The sequence below is a fragment of the Gymnoscopelus braueri genome (assembly GCF_963280865.1).
Source record: "Gymnoscopelus braueri genome assembly, chromosome: 14".
NCBI lineage: Eukaryota > Metazoa > Chordata > Actinopteri > Myctophiformes > Myctophidae > Gymnoscopelus > Gymnoscopelus braueri.
In genome coordinates this window covers 41416080-41429977 of record NC_137619.1, presented here as the reverse complement: position 1 = coordinate 41429977, position 13898 = coordinate 41416080, and the positions used below count along the sequence as shown (strand labels likewise).

General features: G+C 40.4%; 1 protein-coding gene across 1 annotated transcript in view; it reads right to left on the bottom strand.

The window, feature by feature from the left end:
* LOC308100128 (neurexin-1a-like) overlaps positions 1-13464 on the bottom strand; it is a gene marked incomplete at both ends in the record, with an annotated part of 542450 nt that extends 528986 nt beyond the window's left edge. Inside the window, 1 exon segment of the mRNA XM_080449034.1 lies at positions 12753-13464. Coding sequence (XP_080305160.1) covers positions 12753-13464 — 712 coding nt within the window.
* Positions 13465-13898: the final 434 nt, after the last annotated feature.

Below are 13898 nucleotides of genomic sequence, written 5' to 3'. Positions count from 1 at the left end.
CATTTGACCAAAGATATATATTGGGATCATTATTGTAGCCATAATCGTGCAGCCTTACTCTCCAACCAGTTCCCCCCTCAGATTTTCTCGCCAAACGTTGTATGTTTAAGGGCCACATAGCCAAAAACCTTTTCAAGGGTTCTTAAAACGTTTAACTTGCCCAAAGAAAATGCACAAATTTGTCAAAAATGCTCTATATGATGCCTATGGAATCAATTATAGCACTATAGATTGGCACTGGTAAACATTAAACAGCTGAAAACGCACCCAAACAAACACAGAATATAGTAGACAGCACTGTAAACAAACAGCTTGGCTGGGAGTTAACAGAAACGCTGATAACATTACTATTACTACTATTACTAAGTAATGTTCATTAGCAGCTCTGAGCAGCTGCTGTTCTTTCCAGTAATGGGATGGAAGGGGAGGGCAGGGAGCTAAATGTGCTCTTTCTTCTTTCAGGTTTAGCAAGCAGGATGATGAGGAGGCTGGGGGTTTCAGTGTGAGGTTACTGTATGGGGGATGCAGTGGTGTAAAGTAATTAAGTACATTTACTCAAGTACTGTACTTAAGTACAACATTTTTGGTATTTTTTACTTTACTGGAGTATTTCCAGTTTTCAGTTCTTTTACTTCTACTCCACTACATCTCAGAGGCAAATATTGTACTTTTACTCCACTACAATTATTTGAAAATTAAAAAAAAAGTTACTTTGTAGATTGTGATTATTATTACAAAACATACATTAAGCCCTACTGTATATACATTTCGGCCATTTGAAAATAGCCGATCTACAAGTAGACTTGTAGATCTGCTATTTTTTTAGATTTTTATACATTTGAAAACTTGTGAAATGGGACATTCTCCATAATGAGTACTTTCTACTTTTGGTACTTTAAGTACATTTTGATACCAATACTTTTGTACTTTTACTCAAGTCAATTTTGATTACCAGACTTACTTCTACACTGCAGTATTGATACTTTTACTTAAGTAAAAATTTGAGTGCTTTTTCCATCACTGGGGGAGGTCAGATCTGACTGTTTTCAGGATGTTTGGTCTAGTGCGGCGGTTTCCAACGCTTTCTGGATCAGGGCCCACTTGAAAATCCTGAAACCGTTCACGGCCCACCCACCTGACCACTTAACACGGCTTCGATCAATGGAACTAACATAGTATCGATATCACAATGAAAACAAGGTTTTGAAGAAAAAATACCATCATTTTTGTTATAATGTTATATTATCATTAAGATCTTGGTGTTTTGCCAATTATTTGGGGGCCTACAGTACTTGCAATATCCTCAAGGCCCACATATTGGGAATGGCTGGTGTAGTGCAGTATGAAGAAGTGAAAAGGATTCATTCATTTCTAACTGGTTCCTTGTGGCTGTCTGGAGCGATGGGCTTTTGTTAGCTCTGCTGAAGTACTGCTTATCCTGGGCCCCGTAACCTTGGCAATGTTTCTCTGTGTCATTGGGGGGTAAGAAAGCAAGTTTTATTTATTGGATTTGTGTTTTGTCCTACAGACGGGTTGTGTTGTTTTTTTATATTAACCAGTGCCCATTCCGCTGTGCGTGGCTGTTAGGAGTGCCCCTGTTTCTCCAGATATGCCATGGGCAGACAGATAGAGAGACAGACAGACAGACACATAGAGATTCCTGGAATTTATAGATAGACTAGTGCAGTGCCCGTGTGGCGTGTGGCCGCCATTCGGAAAGCGCGCCTGCCCTGGCTCCTGCATGGCGAACCGCTCATCCAATCGACTTCACACTTGACACTGCACTCACTTGGGTCCTCAGCAGCATGCAAACAGCCCCGAGGTGAAAAAGGTGACAACATGTTGTTTTCTTTCGGGTCAGGTGTCACACAATTGCCCTATTTGGGTTCAAAAAGGTGACTGTAGCTGAAAAGTGACACTTTTGCATAAACACCTGCCAAGAGTGAAGTCGATCGCAACAACGGTTCTTGAGACGCATAGACATGCAGCATAACACAGACAGACAGACAGACAGACAGACAGACATTCCTGGACTCTCCAGATAGATAAAATATTGTTCTTTTTGTGCAGGAGCATTGTTTAGCTTGAATGTCCACATGGTGCAGCCAGCACCACATGATTGGTCAGAAGAAGCTATTATACGGTATGGTTGTACAGGACTATTGCATTAAGCTAAGCTAGGCATTAACTTATGCATTATGTAAGGGGGAGGGGGGCTCACAGGACAATCAGATTTTTATTCTAAATGACATTAACCCTATATGCAGCTTACTATACAAATCGGTTTACATGCATCTTAAAACGGGAAAAAATAAGAAATCGAGCAATCATAATCATTTTGATCATTTCAATTAATGTTTCCTATTGATTAAATGATGTAAGCTATCATTACGACAGACTTTAAACTTCAATGATCTCAAATGATTTCTCCAGTCCATATATGACATGAAATATCATGACAGGGGTGCCTGGTGGCTCAGCCAGTATAAGTGCAAAGACCGCACTCGTTTTTTCCCTCTCTTTTAAAATGAATGCCCTGCTTTGTCATACTACAGTGTAACACAAAAGTAGCAAAAACAGCTGATCTACAAGCTCAGAGATTGTATTTTCTGCTATTTTGAAAGAAAATGTATTCTCTCTGTGGGTTTTATAAATATTGAACCAATTTTAAAGTATTAATACGAGTTTATGACTAAACACTAACTACATTGGCTCCATTGGAAATGTTTCCCAATTTCAGAAAAAGTTACAATTAGACATACAAGGTTTCCACTCGACAATGACGTTATGCTCCTTGTGAGTGCTAGGACCCCGGTTTGAATCCAAACCCTGTCTCCTCCCTCTCTGATCTTGGTTTCCTGTCTCTGTTCACTGACCTACAGTATCTGAACTAAAGCAAAAATGCCAAAAGGAAGAAGAAGGGAAAACAAGGGAACGCAGGTATATCATCCTGACAGCTAGAGAACTTGACTCCTTAGTCTATCTTCTGTATTGCCTGCACAGTAAAACCCCAAATCCAGATAACACTGGATTTTTACAACGCATTCATATTCATGACCATGTGCTGAAATAATGAACGACGTTACAAAAAACACTAATGATTGTGTCTCTATTTCAAGATGTTTGACCAAGGGCGACTGTTTAGAACTCTTTCTTGCCTGTCCTAAACGTGTCTCATTAGCCTCAAAACGGTACGAATGCTAGATTTCAAATAATTTGCTTTTGTTTTGTTGTTGTTGTTTTAGTATTTTTTTTACAGTACCCCTGGGGCAGCTTATTACACATGGTGTCGTAATCCTCAGAATAGAAACAGTGTCATGTTGGGAACAGGGACAGACTTATTCCCACCCCAATTACTCTTGTACATAGGTAGGTTCCACTGCCCATATTGGAGCCTAGACAGCTAGAACTCACAGAAGATAATTGTCTCCACCAGGCCAAAGTCATGGCCGAGACCCTTTTTTCGCCCCTGTCCGTATTCATTTTCTTATTAAATTTGACAACACAAGTGAAAGCAATACTAGGATGTTTTTTTCCAGTAGTTTTACAAAACCAGTCGTGCACAGTAAAATCCTCAGTTTTAATGTAACTCTTAAGGTCCTTACACACCGGGGCGATTTTTTCATGCGAATAATACGTTTTTTTTTAAAACCTTATAAAGTCAATGAGAGCGTACATGGAGCGAAAAAGTGAAGCGAAAAAGCGGCTTTTAATTATTCGGAACGAGTCCGAATTTTGCGTATATTCGCATGTTCGCCGGTGTGTAACCGCCTTTAGAGTGCACAAATGTAAACAAATGGACCAGTAAGGGTTCATTTGGTCATACTTGTACACAAGATAAGCAGGTTTTAGTTGAGGGACAGACAGTAACAAATCAGAAAGAGGTATAGCGGGGTCAATATTCAAACAGCACATTTTAATGTGAGTGGCAAAGTCTAAATTAATTCACAGCAAAGTGAGGCAACCACATAATCATAAAATAGAAATTATTGAGCATTATGCACTATAAAAAAAGATGGTCTCCAGTGGTGTTAAAATGCCCTACAGTGTAATTACTTTTCTACATTTAAGGATCCTTTGATAATAAACCAATGAACTTGCATGTCCTCTTTGCAGCCAATAACAATCTGGCACAGATTGCCCGTGCACTCCCCACCCTCCCCTGTTCTTTTAATTTAATGCTGACTTAACGACACCATCAATGTGCTCAAACAGACACTGAAATTGTGTGGAAAGAAACAGTGTCAGGGAATGGGTAATTAATGCAACCCAGATGCAAAAAACCCTCGCTGACACACTGTAATATACAGTACAGTGGCATAGGGGAACCATCGAGTTATATAAAGATGATGTATAAAGATAGTATGAGGGCAAACAAGCCTGTGTGTGCAGTGCATGAGGCAGACCTGGATCTTTGTTCATGTGGTCTACAGCAGTGCTTCTCAACGTGGGGGTCGAGACCCCCCGAGGGGTCGCCAAATAATTTTGAGGGGTCGCCAGATGCTTTTCTCAAACTTGAAGAAATGAAAATATGAATAAAAAACTGTTTTCTTTAATATTCTGTTTCAGTAAAATAATATAATACAGTAGGTAAAAAAATTCGGAGGAAGAGAGAGAGAGCGAGAAAGTGTGTGTGTGTGTGGCACTGGCCTCAATGAGACAGACCGTTCACACTGGCACAGGGGGGATTTACTCCTCCCTTTGCCGCATAAACTTGCTCCGGGAAAGTTTAAGAAAATGTCATATGACAACAGCGGTAAGTTAATCTATGTAAGGAAACTGTCGCAATACATGAAACGCTGCTCTCAACAGCCTGTGGACGGTGGATGGAACGTGGTGGTGGATGCAGCTTGCTGTTAGTAAGATACTAAGAACCATAAAAAAAATGTCACACCTAAAACCCCACAAGTATTGTCAACTGAGGTTCTGACACACCAAAGCTTAAGCGCTAAGTTTTTCAACAGACAGTAAGAGGTGGAACTGCAGCGCCGATGCAGGGTGGGCTCGCCAGCCAAAAAGGTTGAGAACCACATGGTCTACACCAGTGTTTCTCAAACTTTTTCATGTCAAGGAACCCTAAAATGATATGTATTTGGCCACGGACCCCCATGTCAAAATATTTTGTTCCAGGGACCCCCCAGAAGCAAAGATATGAGTTACAAATGTTCGCTCTAAAAAGTATTATATTCAAAGATTTGCACAAATTGTCACGATTTTTCAAAAATAGCAGATCTACAAGCTCATAGCGTTATGAGCTTGTATATCAGATATTTTTGAATGGCCAAAGTATAAAAGGTTAAAGTGGTTAAAATTATTGGGATGCTATATTAACACATTTTGCTGGGGACCCCCTGGAACCACCCCAAGGACCCCTGGGGGTCCCCGGACCCCACTTTGAGAACCAATGGTCTACACTGGTTCTCAACGTGAGGTCTGGGGATCCCCAGTGGTCTGTGAGGGGGTTCCAGGTAGTCCCCAGCTAAAAATTATTGATAGTTAGGAACCAAATGGACTCTTATGGTTCTGTACCTCTGAGAGTGTGACAATAACTTTTTACAGTTTAGTTTGGGGTGCCAAGAGATAAAACATAACAAAAATGGGGGTCTGTGTTTATCACACAAGAAGGTTGAGAACCAACAGCATACTGCACTGTCTGTCTGATTATCAAATCAATGTGTCCATGTAAACTCTATTGTGCACCTACAGTGTTTATTTGTACGACAGTATCAGACACCCATTGTCACAGAAAGCCTTCCCGGTTCAACAGACCTAAACTTAGCTTGTCTGGAGTCTGGAGGATATTTTTAGCCAACCAACAACCCAGAAAAGCAAGCTGACACATCAGAAACACTTATAACAGCTAACTTGTATCAAATATTGCTTTGCTCGAGCGTGTTAAATGTGATATAGCGTGGCTTGCATCATCTCTCTCTTGATGCAGCTACAAGCGTCCTCACATACCTCCCAGCTGTATAACTGCCATCTTAAAGGAGTAGTTCACCCATAAAATGACTTACAGAGTCTCCATCCACCGGTAATCAAATTATTGGCTTAGGAATGCCACAAAAACAAAAAAAGCATGAATTCAAGGCTTCATGGGGTGTATAATTGATAGAAAATAAGCATTTTTTTTGGGGTGAACTACTCCTTTAACTCTGAACTGTAATAACGTCTGCAACACGCCTAAACGTTGAATGTTTTTGAGCTTTATAGCTTCAAAACGTATTTTAATTAATAAAACTATTATTTTAACCTATCTGTATGGTAGAGTATGTTAATACAATATAACTAGCAACACATCTGTAGTGGTTAGAGGTGGTCTACCCTACTCTTCCATTGAGAAATGTAGGCCCTGGTGACGGGTGACTATTTTAGTTTTTTTTAGGCTATGTGATGTAATGTAATTGTATTTCACCGTTTGTCTGTTTTCTGATGTTATTGTTTTCTGTTTTTATGTTTTGTGTGAGGACTGCGGATGAAAATTTGCATCTTTGCTAAATCCGGTGTATTTACGTTCATGTGACGTTCATTAACACATTGAATGCCAATCGCGTAGATCTACGCGAACCTATTTAAAGCCGCAGCGTGCCAGTCGCGTAGATCTACGCGAACCGCCGATTCCCATGTTAATCGCCCAAGGTGCACTTTCCGAATTTTTTTGATCCATTTCCGTTTCCGGTTTTCGGTCGGAAACGGAATTATTCGGGTTCCGGTTTTTTCGATCGTATCCGCTTCCTGTCTGGGATCCTGTTTAAAACTCGATTTTCTCGGTTTGTTGTTTTTCTCCTCGCTGATCACTGTTTAGAGTGTATCGGCTGTAGCTTCAAGATGGCGGCTCGCATTTGGAAACTGTTTTCGCTGGACGTTTCTCACGGATCCGCTGTGTGTTTAGAACCAAATGAACGCGCACTTTTAACTTATTTAGCGAGGTCTGTGGCGACATGATAAAAACAAAAAAACAACAATAAAACGCTGGCACTGGTGAGTACATTATGAGATTAAACTCTGGCATGGAATGTGTTAATATGCTCTGTCCTGTCTAAATAAACAAATAAAAAAATAAATAAAAAAAGGACAAAGACAGGTTGACAATGTCAATAAGGTTATTTGAGCCAGACAGGATTGTAGTTTGGATATTGTTGCAATGACCTCTCTTGATTGTGAGATTGAGAAAATGTATAAGGGACAACCATAAAGCTATACAGACAACCGTGTGAATGTTTTACTGTGATATTAAGATTTTTCAACTGTTCTAATTTTTATCCCACGATTTTGTAACCCCATTTTTTACACCCAGTGCCAATTGTCTATGTAATCCTGGGCACTACCTTCCCTCTGCCGAGCTCATGCCTCCTTCAATGCATGAGAGCCAACTGACCTTCTTATCACCTGACAGGGGAGAGTTTCCCTGGTTGGACATAGCGCGTGGAAGGAACACGTTATTCCAACCAGTTCCTTTCCCCTCCATCAGGCACCCCGGCTGGCCAGGGGGAGGCAGTATAGTGACCAGGATTACTGCATGTTTTTGTGAGGGTACCTACCCTAGGAGACACGGGGAGAACATGCAAACTCCACACAGAAAGGCCCTTTCGCCAACCCCACCTAGGGTATGGGCGCTGATGACGCGGAGGAGAGAACACGCCCCCAGCGCCCACAGCTTCCCCTGCGGGAATCAAACCCAGGACCTTCTAGCTGTGAGGCGACAGCGCTACCGACTGCGCCACCGTGCCCCCTCAATTGTTCTTTCTTGTCCTTAGAAAAGAATACCGTTCTTTCGTTTTACAGCTGGTAAAAATACAAGGTGGAAACCCCTCAATATTGTACGTAACTCCATATACTCATGATTCTTCTATTACATCACATCATCTGAGCTTTCGACAGCTCAGACAAATGGTGTCTGGGAAGCTAATCTATGCTCTGTCCAAGGCAACGGAAAAGGTCAACTTGTTATAGAAACTATTGTATTATTTCCAATATTTGGGGACATTTTAAATGTAATGTATTTATTGATTCATCATTTGTTGACTACTTAGAGGTAATTATATATTTGCACAATGAATAAGTTACATAAATCGACCATCATACAGTACATCCATGTGTACAAACAGTATAGCAAGTAGTAGATACATTCTCATACACCTCTAAGCATTACGCCCCCCCGCACACACGCACGCACGCACCCTCCGTGTGTGTTTATACTTCAGCTATTCGAAAATAGCCGATCTCCAAGCTCACAACGTGTTGCGGTGCGACCGTGCGACACGTTGTGAGCTAGTATCCAAATGTTTTTGAAAATCCCTTCCCTGGCACAAACTCTTTTCAGATAAGGGTTCGAGGCCAAATATACTGGTAATCAATCAGGGGGTCCTTGACATGAAAAGGTTAGAATCAAACCACTGTGTTAGAGAAGCATGTGAAGCCTTAGCCAGCATGTGGGGGGCAGGGGGAGAATAAGGATGGGCATGGGATTGATGGATAAACGTGGTGGGGTAGGAATAAGGACTGGATTATGATTTTAATGCATGCATGTGAAATAACACATTTTCTGTATTACTGCCACCTGCCAATAAGAAAATGTAATCACAATCGATTTAAAAAAAAAGAAATGCATTATGTATAAGTTATTTTGCTATTCTACCTTATTAAGGTATAGGTTGCTGTCACTGTCAATTTCATTCTTTAGTCATGATTTGTTGATGTTCTGAATTGGCTCGGTGCCAAGCCTTAGACACTAAGTGGTGCAATATATATTTCTACATTACCACTTAGTCATAGTAACCTTATATTTTCAGAGGACAATAACCCTTCTCATTTCAGGTAAATAATATCCTAGCTGACCTTTAAAATTGATTTCGAAACTATTATTGTGAAGTTAGCTGGGGCTGTTTTTGTATGGAGATGATAATGTTTCTGATGTTGACCAATTTATGCAGTCACAATAATAATAGATGGATAAATAGAGCTGCATGGCAGCAATGGACTGGCTTCCACTGAATGACAAGGAATGGAAGAACTGGATCCCGGAGGCTGAATTGTTTGATATGTCCAGATGAACATCCGGACAAAGTGTCACCTCACCACTCTAGGACAAATAGGGCACAGCGGGGCTGAGACTTGAGCCCAATTTATACTTCATTGCATTTCAGTGTCGCACACTGAAAATAGCAGATCTACAAGCTCACAACATGAGCTTATAGATCTGCTATTTTAGCATGCAACACCGCACGCAACTAGAAGTATAAATCAATAATCATAATTATAAGTACAAATCAAGTCATTGACTTTCAATGCTTATTATAGTGCCCCCTGTGGACCAACCTAAATTTTTTTCACACTTCTTTTTGCCTCTATTGCACAATTTACTTCCTTTTTGACCTTGCATATACAAGGAATTATGGGAAATGGAGTGTTTCCTAAGGGCATAATTGAAATGCACGTATTTTCTTCAAATATCAAGTTATCACACAGGGCTGTAGTTATTTTTCACATTTCAAGAACAATCAGAATTCCGAATTTTTGTTTTCAACAATATTACACCAACCTCTAGTAGCTTCTCTCAGGGTTTTTCAGGTGGTGACAGCAATGAGTGTTTGATTTCAAATGCTTATTGTAGCATCTCCTATTGACCAATAAGTGAATTTTTTTGTTGGCTGTGTCAGTGTGTGCCAAAATAAATAAATACATTCCTGCAATTACAATGGTTCCCTGCTTCACACAATAACTCTCAATGTCCCCATCTCCTTCCAGTTCTTATTACAACAACTAAACAATGTTGATGGATTCAATGTCCTGTTCCTGTGTGCATACCAGTGGCATCTCTTGTAATCTCAAGTACTACTGCATGCAAGTTAAATATGTGGTATGAAAGGGATTTCTAGTGAATTTCAACATTTGCCTTACGCCTGAGGACATTCACTGCAGTCTCTTGCACAACAGTGAGACATTGGAGAACACAGCTTTTCTGCCCTTATCTGTGCAAAAGCAGAATGTAAAACTAAAATATGGATCTTAGGAAAGACAGAAAAGGTCACTTTGGGAGTTTGTTTTAATGGGTCAGAACTGATGGCACCACGATGAGGTAATTTGATTGCTAAAGTTCAACAACATTTACTGCCAGTGACAGCCATGAATGTCATGTATGACAAGCCAACAGTACCTAGTACCTTTCAATGTAATGACATCAAACCATGACTTCAGTCTGTCCTCCAAATGCCACTAGGACTAGGGGATATATATATATATATATATATTACCACTGGAATACACACTTTGCATTCTCATCTATTATACTTTATGGACGTTTTTGCTTTGATTTGTTTTATACTTTTAAAAAAAAGCTCACCAAATCAAGCAAAGAAAAGGAATAAAGAAAAATCTCTGGTGTCGCACCTTTTCTATAATTTAGTTCATCCACATTTAGTTCATCCACATAATTGTTAAATAACTTATAGGCCCAGCATGTAAAGTGCCTAAAATAAGGCTTGGTAGTTATGCATTAAACTCATATTTCAGTCAAACCCAATGAGATGTTTAAAGTATTTAAGTATGCATGCAAGAGGCTAATCTTAGCTTGGCATTTTCATCATACACAGTTGACACAAGTTTCAGAGCTGTCCTGAGATAAACATCCTGCGTCTCAGGGAAGAAAAGACTGAGTTGGCTGCCCCAAAACAAGCCAGTATATAGGCCTGCTGTATGTCTAGTAAAACACACTCACCAAAAGACCTTAAGTACCTCTCAAATGCTTGTGAGACTGACATTTTTAATTTCACCCTGCGACTTCTTCCCATTGGTGGGGGGGGGGGGGGGTCTCTGTCCGCTAACAAAGGAGTGTTAATTTCACTCTGAAAGTGTAACAATTAGGCTATGGGTTCATTTTTAAATGTTCACTCTGGATTTTACTGTGTGCTAAAGCCCAAATACTTTTTCTTGCTGAATATAGCTGACAGTAGGTGTACAATGACCTTCTAACATAAATCGTGACGAATAATAATTTGTCAGGCGACAATTGGGAAACACATAAACAGTAGTAGATTGTCACTTGTCAACAAATCTTTCACTGTGAGAAATGCATTAACTCTCCTCAAATCCACCCATAGACAACTGGACAAATTAACCATCATCATTATCATCAGAAACTTTCCTAACAAACACTTTTTGTACATAAAGGATCCTCGCCTTGCTAGACAGAACATCAGAAGTTGCTATGTTACTACTTTGTGTTGTTCTCTTGTTTGATCTCCTTCCCACTTGCCCCCCCCCCCCACCCCTCTTCTTCCTCCCCCTCTTCTTTCTATGGAAATAACGTTGCGATGGGAACGATGTAAGAAAACAAATTTGACCCACTTTTTTACCTTGTAAACCTGTGATGTGACAATAAACCTGTTTCTGATTCTACTACGTTATTGTTGCTAATAACTAAAAAATCACACCCTGTGTGAAGTGGGCGGTGTCTTGCTAGCTAATCACAATACTGAATGGAGTCAACCAATCATGTACAAAAGATAAATACATTTATTGAAACACTCTTTATGATGGACGAAACCATAACTTTAAAAAAACAAATGTATCTTTTTTTTTAAAGTTATGGTTTCTTATATAGGGCTATGCACATGTGTCATGTGACACTGGCCAAGCAATCACAGTCCTGAATAGATTGTGAATGGCCAATCACAGCGCAGGATAATTGTACAAATTTCCAAACCTCACTTATAGGGGCGGTTTCACTGCCCAAGATAATTGTACAAATTTCCAAACCTCACTTATAGGGGCGGTTTCACCGCCCAAAAAAACAAAAAAAAAAACCTTTGCTTTGCTGACAGTAAACAAAAGATACAGGACCACCATATGATAACATACATTAATTCTTAATTTTTGTTAATTTACATTAAACTGCAGTATAAACTGAAAAAACGGACGATACCAAAATCAGTTAGGCCAGAATTTATATGTTAAAACACATTATTCATTAGGTTAATGGTTAGATATTTGAAACATTTGAGCCCGCTATCCGTTTTTATTTCCATTTGAAAGAAAAACACATAAAAAGATGCAATTATGTAACATTTAGTCTATATAATTCACTAATATAATTGATGGCCTATTTTTACTATGACAATAAGGTTTTTTTTACCCTCCCACTTCCCATTTATGTACTGTAGCCACATCTGAAACCTAAACAAGTTTAGAGAGGGGTAGAATTATCATTGGCCTCTGGCACAGAAAACTCAACTCATTAATTATGTCCCTACTTTACTCTAGGCTACAGTATGTGCGTCTTTTCGGTGCCTTTCACTTTATGTGTTCAATAACCGAGTACAACCGAAGCTTGTTCCACTTGACTTGGAACTGAGAACGGACTATTCCTGTTCGTTACATTTGCAGCAAGCCATCTGAGATGGAATTTCATAGGGCAACCAATCCCCAGAGATCTGTTCCAGATGAGTGGAAGACACATTTGGGGATGAAACACCTGTATGTTTTGTTAATGAGGCCTTGCAGGAGATTCACTCATTACAGTATAAACAACTGCATCACAGGTCAACAGCAAAAAAAAACTTAAATTTAAGACAAGCACATACTGTAGTCTTTTAGCCAATCAAAAGAAGAGATGCATTATTTTAGGGTTATGAAAGCTGGCTACATTTACTGTAGGGCAATTCCCACAAAGAATCAGCACTTGTTACTTTTGAGTTAACAGGCTATGGATGGGCCGTAGAGAGCTATGGTTCAAACTGAATCCAGAGTCTTACCTTCACTGCAGTCCTTTCCTTGGAAGCCTGTCCTGGAGCAGTCGCATGTCGGTTCATCATTAATTAAACTGCAGACTCCTCCATTTAAGCACATGTTGGCGGTACCACAGAGGTCGTTTATCACCCCATCACTGTTGACCACCACCGACTCCGTTTTGTTGACCTTTATGTCCGTTATCCATCCAGTGAAAGGCACCTGGTCCTTGACCGCCGACGACGTGAGACGCAACGCCACGGATCGTAATTCCGGTGGTATTCCACCAACGAACAGATGGCTGAAGACAGTCATATCCCGTCTTTTTGACTTCACCTCGACCCATTTCACTTCGTTGTCCACCATTAGGGTCGTATTTTTAAAGTTTCTCCTTATAGTGACCGCGTGCCATTGGCTGTCGTTGACCGCCGTGTCACTCAGGACGGTGGCAGGCTCAGCGCAGAAGATGGAAAAACGAAGGCTGAGTTTACCGTTATGTATGAGAAGTTCTAAAAAGTCGCAGAATCCCTCATCGTCGAAGTAAACTAGCAACCCGTGAGAGCTCTTTGTTTTCATGTTGAAGCTCATTTCACTTTCACAACATGCATTCCACATTGGAAACCTAGCCCACTGCCCCTCTGCACCTGTAAATTCTAGACATGCGCCGATCTCCACCAAACAACAGACAAGCAGGCCTGCCCATATGACATGGGCACCATGCCGCATTGCTAAAACCATGGTGTGACCAAGAGTTCTGTCTAGATAGAGGGATACTGGGCACTGGTTGGATTTCTATTGGGTGTTATGCTAAGACAAGATATGTGTTGGGTTGACACAGACTAATCGGCATATAATTGATTGTCCACATGGATATCTTGGTATGAACTGATGCATTGTACAACAAAAGACTAAATAGGATAATGTGTTTGCGTAGCAGCAAGCTTGGCCAACACTAATCTCCTGGAGTGAATATCATTACCTCACTATGCGGGCCAATGGCCAAACCTCACACTCAGCGCCAAAATAGTTTGAACTGTTTAAAGGTCCTGCCTGCCATAGCTATTTAGAGCAAAGTGACAGGGATTGAAATATCCATTGGGCACACTTGGACTAATTTATGTAATTACGGAACGGCTCCTCCTGGTGCCAGCTAGTGCGTGCACGGTTTTTCT